Source organism: Salvelinus namaycush, chromosome 5 (assembly GCF_016432855.1).
Source record: "Salvelinus namaycush isolate Seneca chromosome 5, SaNama_1.0, whole genome shotgun sequence".
Classification (NCBI taxonomy): domain Eukaryota; kingdom Metazoa; phylum Chordata; class Actinopteri; order Salmoniformes; family Salmonidae; genus Salvelinus; species Salvelinus namaycush.
Genome location: NC_052311.1, coordinates 6,066,415 through 6,075,921, shown reverse-complemented (window position 1 = coordinate 6,075,921; position 9,507 = coordinate 6,066,415). Strand labels below are relative to the sequence as shown.

At 42.0% G+C, this 9,507-nt stretch overlaps 1 protein-coding gene and 1 pseudogene across 1 annotated transcript in view; both read right to left on the bottom strand.

The window, feature by feature from the left end:
- Positions 1–1,945: 1,945 nt before the first annotated feature.
- On the bottom strand, positions 1,946–5,319 carry LOC120046911 (annotated as a pseudogene).
- A 2,052-nt stretch (positions 5,320–7,371) lies between these two features.
- Positions 7,372–9,507, bottom strand: part of LOC120046910 (shootin-1-like) — a 29,976-nt gene continuing 27,840 nt past the window's right edge. Inside the window, exons 15-16 of the mRNA XM_038992462.1 lie at positions 7,961–8,276; positions 7,372–7,546 (exon numbers count right to left, since the gene is read on the bottom strand). Of these exons, the coding sequence (XP_038848390.1) occupies positions 7,372–7,546; positions 7,961–8,276 (491 nt within the window). The remainder of the gene's footprint in view (positions 7,547–7,960; positions 8,277–9,507) is intronic.

Sequence of the window (9,507 nt, the reverse complement as noted above, 5' to 3'; positions counted from 1 at the left end):
GACCTACTTATTTACAGTACACCTCTTGTGACATAGCGTTATTTCATGGCAGGTTATGACACCTATATAAGTATCAAAACCCACATTTATTCAAACCTGTTACCACTGTTGTCTCATACAACAAATCACCCATCATGATAACTGCTTAGTTTGAACTTATACACTTACCACTCGTCTCATACTCACGATGACATGACTGAAAACATAAGTGCACATTACATACATACATATGGAATACTTACAGCCAAGTAGTCAGGTCCAACGTTAATGACACCATTTATAAAGATCAGCAAAGAAGACTATCAAATAAATAACACAAATACTGGGCTAGATTGTTCCAAAAAAAATGGGAAATTTTATTATTTTATACTAATACAATTGAAGAAAAATAAAGAAGTTTTGTAAAACAAATATTTTTTTCTCTCAAAAAGATAGTGGATCTTCCAGCAAGACAATAACCCCAAGCACACATTAAAATACACAAAGAAATGTTAATCAACCACAAAATAAAATTAACATTTTGCAATAGCCATCTCATTCTCCGGAACTTGAAGAGGGCCGTCCCTAAGCGCAGATGAAGGATATCAACGGTCTATGATCCCTCCCAACGTGTTCTCCAATCTGATACATTTTAGAAAAAAAGGCTCAGTGCCATTATACTCAATAGGTGAGGTATTGAAAACATCTGAAGGGGAAAAAAATATTACTTATTAAACAAAACGTATTTCTCTGAGCAATTGTATTAGTATTAAATATTTTTATTAATTTTTGTTTTGCATCATTGGACAGGAAAATGCAATATAGCCCAGAACTTGTATGATTTATTTGAAAGTCTTTTTGGCTCATCTTTGGACCGGACTGTATACTGTACTTAGTTGGCAGGGCATCATATTCACCCAGTTAAGATAATATGGTCTTGTGCTGGTTGATGTGTGGGAGCTGTGATACAGAGGGTAGGCTACCATATCAAGTCCAAGACCTCACACCCACCATCTCTGTGTACATTACATAAATGCATTTAGTTACACAACGTCTTCATGCCATAGCCTGCAATGAATCACCATTTCCTGGCTGAGATACAGTCCCCTCTTAGTGAAATAACCCACTAAATCTAGACAGCAGACATACAATGCACCATATTAGTTTTATACCTTGATATGTTCAACCAAGACAAGTATACAAGACTGTTGTTTTAATATAAAAAAATAGATATATTTACAGTTTCAACAAAATGTGTTACAGCACTGTGTGTAATTGCAAACTGTATGGAGAAACAGTCATGTAGAAAACTCTACAGAAACAAACAACTATTTCATAATTGGGATTCACTGCCATCTGGTGGCTTCAAAGAGAACACTAGTGTTCACCCCCTCACTAAAGAGAGTAAATTATGTTTTATCGCTTCCCTTAAGGGCAACTCCAGACCCGCTTGCCTTAAGGGCAACTCCAGACCCGCTTGCCTTAAGGGCAACTCCAGACCCGCTTGCCTTAAGGGCAACTCCAGACCCGCTTGCCTTAAGGGCAACTCCAGACCCGCTTGCCTTAAGGGCAACTCCAGACCCGCTTGCCTTAAGGGCAACTCTAGACCCGCTTGCCTTAAGGGCAACTCTAGACCCGCTTGCCTTAAGGGCAACTCTAGACCCGCTTGCCTTAAGGGCAACTCTAGACCCGCTTGCCTTAAGGGCAACTCTAGACCCGCTTGCCTTAAGGGCAACTCTAGACCCGCTTGCCTTAAGGGCAACTCTAGACCCGCTTGCCTTAAGGGCAACTCTAGACCCGCTTGCCTTAAGGGCAACTCTAGACCCGCTTGCCTTAAGGGCAACTCTAGACCCGCTTGCCTTAAGGGCAACTCTAGACCCGCTTGCCTTAAGGGCAACTCTAGACCCGCTGCTAAGGCAACTCTAGACCCGCTTGCCTTAAGGGCAACTCTAGACCCGCTTGCCTTAAGGGCAACTCTAGACCCGCTTGCCTTAAGGGCAACTCTAGACCCGCTTCCCTTAAGGGCAACTCTAGACCCGCTTCCCTTAAGGGCAACTCTAGACCCGCTTCCCTTAAGGGCAACTCTAGACCCGCTTCCCTTAAGGGCAACTCTAGACCCGCTTCCCTTAAGGGCAACTCTAGACCCGCTTCCCTTAAGGGCAACTCTAGACCCGCTTCCCTTAAGGGCAACTCTAGACCCGCTTCCCTTAAGGGCAACTCTAGATCCGCTTCCCTTAAGGGCAACTCTAGACCCTCTTCCCTTAAGGGCAACTCTAGACCCTCTTCCCTTTGCAGAATCGCTGTAATTATCTGTTCATTTTACATCTAAGATGGCACTCTTTCTAGAAATAAAAAAGCAGTAGAAGAACATTGAGGATTTGACTTATGGAGAAATATCAGTTTACATGAATGACGTAGCTATTTATACAGACATCCCTTCTGGCTGAATTTAAAAGGACCAAAAGTCAAGGATGTTGTATTGAACATATAGAGAAGAAGTCTTACAGCAGAGGGATAGATAACATGCCTCCACAAAGTAGGGCCAATCATCCGCATAAACTCAGTTTAAAGAGTGAATCAAGAGACGTGTGTGTTTGATCTCACTCAGGAATCATTAGGTAATCTAAACAGATTGACAGCGCCTGCATCGCTACCCCACTCAGGAATCATTAGGTAATCCAAACAGTTTGACAGTGCCTGCATCGCTACCCCACTCAGGAATCATTAGGTAATCCAAACAGATTGACAGTGCCTGCCTCTCCATTGTTGTCGTACTTCCCTTCCTTGTCATCACATGCGTAGGCCAGCAGCGGTCTCTTAGGATGCCAGGCTGCTGTGAACGTAGGAGACTCACACTGGACCTCCCACAGCTTCTCTCCTGCATAAACACAAAACAAAGAAGAGGATACTGAGGAAGGATGAAATCAAATTAAAGAGGACTTGATTCTTGCCAAGGACTATGTGGCATAGTGTGGGCTTGTTGTGTGGATCGTACATTCCACAGGGAGCAAAGGGGATTATTCTTGCACATCCAATTCTGGTTTCTTTATGTATCCACAGAAAGTTGTATTGACTTTCTTCAACTAACTTGTTTCAACCTCTGCTATGTCTATGAAGTGGTCCTCTGAGTCTGAAGCCAGCATCTTCCCATCATGGCTGAAACTCAATGTCCTCACTGGCCAGTCCAACCTGAAACACATTCATAAGACAATCAGACTCAACATATGGATACATTGCAAAAGCATCCATGTCAAGTGATACAAATACTGATCATGTTTTGGATGCTTACACGGGCTACTTGGGTTAGCTGATGACGGTTTTGCAATTGCACCATGTTGTTTTAGATATCTGTCCATATTTACTTGTTTTAAATGTAGACTCACTCACCTGGAAAAACAGCAAACACAGACCAGTTCTTCAACGGTCCACAGACTGACCAGGGCATCTGCACTTCCTGTGGCAAAGTACTTCCCTGCGGGGTCAAACTTGATGCAGATGCAGTTGGAGGGATGTGCGTTGATCGACTGGATGGGCTTCAGCTCAGGGTAACTGAAAACAACATGTCAAAGTCAGGGAGCGCGTAACTTATGAATCTATCTACTACTTCAAATCATATCCATTTTCATGTGCAGCAGCAATAGGCGTAGGCTACATCACAGGACATAAGCTACACATTCTAATTTGGACAGGATTGCGAATACTTGAGTAACAGGGTGTGTGGGTAATGGCAACCTATTACCTAAATAATGCACTGGTTTATACCAGCACCATATGAGTCCTAGCCAAAAGTAGTGCACTATATAGGGAATAACCTCAGATGCCATTTTGGATGGAGCCATGGTCTTACCTCAAGATGTTGATGCACCCGTTTCCATTGGTGAGAAAGAACATGTAGTTGTCATTATTCCACGAGAACTCGTTGACTTCAAACTTGAACTGCTCCTCAGCTCGTGACCGGTGTGATTTGACGTCGATGAAGGTAACCACGTCATCCTTGTTCCCAACGGCTATTAGCCGTCAGGACTCCAGCAGATATTGATGTTTACCTCTGCAAACAAACAAAACAGATCAAGCACTGTTGTCAGCTCAGATCAGAAAGAACCGGATGTTACAGATGGCCGAAAATGAAAAAGTACTGTAGAGTCAAAACTAAAGTACAAGACTGAAGGGTTGTTTTTGGCTGAAGACACAGCAGATGAATCATTTGCATCACTGTCCAAAACAAGGACTGAAACTGGAGGGTACCTTTAGTGTTGACAGTCGCCGTGCACTTTGTTGTTCTGACGTTCCAGATGCGTATGGTCTTGTCCCCTGATGCAGTGACAAACACGTCTGGGTTGGTAGGATGCCAACACAGCTGATCAACACTGTCTCCATGGCCTCTGTAGTTGTTCTCTTTCACCTGTAAGGGGTTGATATAGGCAAAAACAGCTAGCAATCAACAAGATGGCTACGGGGGAGGTAGCTACCACTAAAAGTAACTGTAACTACTAAGTTAACTAGGCTAGCTGGATCCGCACAAAACATAGCATCTAGTTAGCATGTTCTTCCATTCGCGGTCTGATCATAAAGTTAGCAAATGAATCTGCTAGATAACAAAGTGCGTGTATTATTTTGGGAGGCTGAATGTTACAAGATACCACTGGGGAGGTGTGTTGTTAGCCTTGCACTAGCACGCTTGGTTCATTCATTCCATGTTTACTAGCGTCGATAGCATACTACCAAGCTAGCTAGCAATTTAACAAACGGTCTTTTCCCAAGACAAATACGCTTGCTGTTTAATCAAAAGATACAGATGCCAACCTCCTGCCGTCGCAACTCTATGCTACTGAATTAACTTTAGCGGTATGCGCAGGGAATTCCCTGATTTTGTTGTTATTTCTGAAACTCTCTTGCATCTCTTGATAATATCTGGACGCCATTTTGGAAGACGCTACCTACCACGTTATGACGCTACAGGGGGTGTTTGATCTAGTGACAGTAATTTGTTATGTTTTTGGATTATCATGGCAAAATCGTGGATTATAAACGAATTGTCTAAAAAGTTCACTGGTTTTGATTAAACAGTGAAAATAAATACGAAATAGAGCCCCACAGCGGAGGCATCACAATACCCATAACACCTAGCGGTCAATCAGGGAAATGGTTCCAATCCACCTATACAGTAGGTGGCAGAATGCACATATAATTGTTGCGAACACCATTATACCAAAAAAGAAGAAGAAATGGTTCCAATCGTTTTTGCGCCATACATTTTTCCCATAGGGGATTTTAGAAACACTTAAAACAAAGGGCTGTGTTTCGTGTAGGCTTACCCTGGTGTGATATTTTGATAACCATGACAAGATGACTTTTAACAATATATTCAGCTCTATTTACTGTCAGATTTGAAGATGCTAATTAGAATCAAAGTAGACATCTTGCAAATCTACAAATCCCTGCAAGCTCCTGCCCGTCATCCCTAGATGATGCTTTTGCTAACAGGTATTGTGTCAATTTAAAACAGTTCACAGAATTGACCATTTAAAGAAATGTAGACAATTTATTAATTACTACATTTAGCTAACATTAGGTAGTTAATCCAGAGATATTTACCTTTGAGTCGATTCGTCAGTCTCGTCCAGATCATCATGGCATTTGAAGTTCTTTATGATAGCCACACGAGTAGCTAATTAGCATTTCATTTTTGGGGGGTAAATACAAGCGAATATATTGATAAAAGTCACTTTGTCCTAGAGAGATTTACATGGTTATCAAAACGTCACGCCAGGGTAAACCTACACGAAACACAGCCCTTAAATATTATAATATTAGTCATATATTACACATAAAGATGGAGAAATAGATTAAAGTACAAGTCTTGTCATTTGAATAGTAATTTTATTTCAGACAAGTGATGAATGAACATTAATGTAAATGTAAAAAAAACAAAAAAAAACATAACACTTAAAATCCCAAACACACACAAAATCAAGATTCACACAAACTCAGTCCAGTTATTTCCTTTTCCATCAGCTGCTTGCCTGATAAAGATGAAATTGAGAAAATGGTGATCGGTTTAAGACGTAGTAAATCTGGAAAATAAGATTTCCTTTCATTTTGATGAAAGAAGGCTTCATAGAAATGACTTACAATAGAGTCAATACTCTCAATGTTGTTTCTATGTTTTTAAGAAACATTTACAATGTCATGATGGGTGTGAGAGTGACTGTCCTATGAGCCTTCAAATGTATTTATTTCTTAGATTAAGTTGCTGTATCAGTTAAGTTTGCATACTGTTTAATCCAGTTGTTTTAGGTTGTACTAGATATCTGAAAGCATTACCTACTAACATAATACAGGTGGGGAATACACACAGGACGAAATCAGGTTACAGCCATAATGAAACAATAGGAGTATACCAGCAAATATGAACAAAGCACCTTATACAGCTTGGGAATGTAGGTGGAAGACATTTACAAATGTTGTCCCATTGCATGAAGATGATACTATATCATGTTTTTCCCTTTAAATACAATTTAGGATAGTCAAGAGGCAAGTGTGTCTAATACGAGGTAGACTGAATACACAAGCACCTAATTCCTCAAGGATGGTAGGCTACTTTGATTGAAACACGTGCATGGCTTTCATTTGCATCCCTACGCTGTATTTGCATTGATTACACATTAAAGATAGATAGTTCACAAACTGAAACAGAGCTCCAGTTTTGAAATAGCAAAAGTGCCTTAATAATGTGCAATATCCGTATCCTATTTGCTTAGGATGACCCAGATCTTAAACATTGTTCTTTATCGATGTTTAGGTGGTGCTTCTGCTGCGAAAAGTAAGCAGTGACTTTACTGAAAGTCTTACAGTAGGGTAGTGTCTTCTTTAGGTTCAGGAGAGCAAGGAAGAAGCAGAACTAGAATCAAATAAGTTTGTGCCATATATTAGAAGTATCATTCAACTCCTGTTAGAGAGAGCGAGATATAGAGACAGACAGAGAAAGAGAGACAGAGAAAGAGAGACAGAGAGACAGAGAAAGAGAGACATAGAGACAGACAGAGAAAGAGAGACAGAGACAGACAGAGAAAGAGAGACATAGAGACAGACAGAGACAGAAAGAGAAATAGAGAGACAGAGACAGACAGAGAAAGAGAGACAGAGAGACAGAAAGAGAAAGAGAGACAGACAGAGACAGAGAGACAGAGAGACAGACAGAGAAAGAGAGATACTGGTCAAATAAAAAGGTTGTATTCTAAAACAGTGCATTAGATGATGACACAAAGCCACATCAGATCGAGAGAGTTTGTGCATAAAATAAAATAACCTAAAGCTTTTATAATTAAATGTCTCTAACTGCAGATAACTGAGATTCTGTGCAAATTGTGCAGGGACCTCTAGAGCCGACCTTCAACACTCTGCATCCGTGTTCCCGTTCCCGCTGAGTGGGTTGGGCACTGCGGAGAGGCTGGGAGAGAGTGTGGCATGCGTGTCCGACTCCACAGTCAGGCCCGGGTTAAGATGGCTGATTCCGTTGGGCTGTGGTGCCCATTTCTCAGGCTTCTGCTTCTCAGGCTCCTCCCCACTGTTGGAACACACAACAAGGGTGTCCTCCTTCAAAAGTCCTTCACATTTTCCTACATGTATTTTGCACCAACAAAGTCTTTGAACGAATCCTTTTGTTTGAAAATAAGCAAATTGCCCACTTTGATTCTTATGGTAAAAAACACAAATAAATGTTTTATTGTCACACACCGAATAGGTGCAGTGAAATGTTTTGTTTTACAGGGTCAGCCATAGTAGTAGGGCGCCCCTGGAGCAAATGAGGGTTAAGTGCCTTGCTCAAAGGCACATTGACAGATTTTTCACCATGTCGGCTCAGGTATTCAAACTAGCGACCTTTCGGTTACTGACCCAACGTAGTTGTGCCTATCATATCTGGGCCAATTTAGCTGAAATAATTGACATGAGGATGGTCACCATAATAGATGTACATTACCTGACAATGCATCCATTGGTGACAGGTGCCTCAGAGTAGACCTCTTTCTCAGACAAAGAAGTACGGGACCTCCTGTCCAGCCAGGACCCTGCTTGGGGCTCTTGGCAAGAGTCTGACCTGCGCCTGGCTGCTACGGCTGGGCCGGGGCCCCTTCCGCTGGGGGAGGCTGGCTCTCTGGGGCTCTGCCCAGACCCTGGACCTGTAGGCCCCTCTGGCTCTTTGCCAGAGCTGTCGGAGCTGTGGGAACTCTGGCTGTGCCTCCCGTTCAGGCTGTCAGAGGACGAAACCTTGCTTATTTGTCCGTCCCTGCTCTCATCTGAGGGAGCGAGACAAAGGGGTTAGTAGAGACATGATGTAAAAGAACAGCATGTTCACTCTCTCTGTGGGTTATTATCTCCTGTAGATTACTATATGATCTAGGAGCATAAACAATCACATATTTGATGGGCATTTCACAAAGTAAACAGTAATGCAAGCTTTTACTAGCCACACTGTAGGCCTAACATCTAACCATAGGTTCAGTACACTGTAGGCCTAACATCTAACCATAGGTTCAGTACACTGTAGGCCTAACATCTAACCATAGGTTCAGTACACTGTAGGCCTAACATCTAACCATCCAGTACACTGTAGGCCTAACATCTAACCATAGGTTCAGTACACTGTAGGCCTAACATCTAACCATCCAGTACACTGTAGGCCTAACATCTAACCATCCAGTACACTGTAGGCCTAACATCTAACCATAGGTTCAGTACACTGTAGGCCTAACATCTAACCATCCAGTACACTGTAGGCCTAACATCTAACCATCCAGTACACTGTAGGCCTAACATCTAACCATAGGTTCAGTACACTGTAGGCCTAACATCTAACCATAGGTTCAGTACACTGTAGGCCTAACATCTAACCATAGGTTTAGTACACTGTAGGCCTAACATCTAACCATAGGTTCAGTACACTGTAGACCTAACATCTAACCATAGGTTCAGTACACTGTAGGCCTAACATCTAACCATAGGTTCAGTACACTGTAGGCCTAACATCTAACCATAGGTTCAGTACACTGTAGGCCTAACATCTAACCATAGGTTCAGTACACTGTAGGCCTAACATCTAACCATCCAGTACACTGTAGGCCTAACATCTAAACATAGGTTCAGTACACTGTAGGCCTAACATCTAACCATAGGTTCAGTACACTGTAGGCCTAACATCTAACCATCCAGTACACTGTAGGCCTAACATCTAAACATAGGTTCAGTACACTGTAGGCCTAACATCTAACCATAAGTTCAGTACACTGTAGGCCTAACATCTAACCATAGGTTCAGTACACTGTAGGCCTAACATCTAACCATCCAGTACACTGTAGGCCTAACATCTAACCATAGGTTCAGTACACTGTAGGCCTAACATCTAACCATAGGTTCAGTACACTGTAGGCCTAACATCTAACCATAGGTTCAGTACACTGTAGGCCTAACATCTAAACATAGGTTCAGTACACTGTAGGCCTAACATCTAACCATCCAGTACACTGTAGG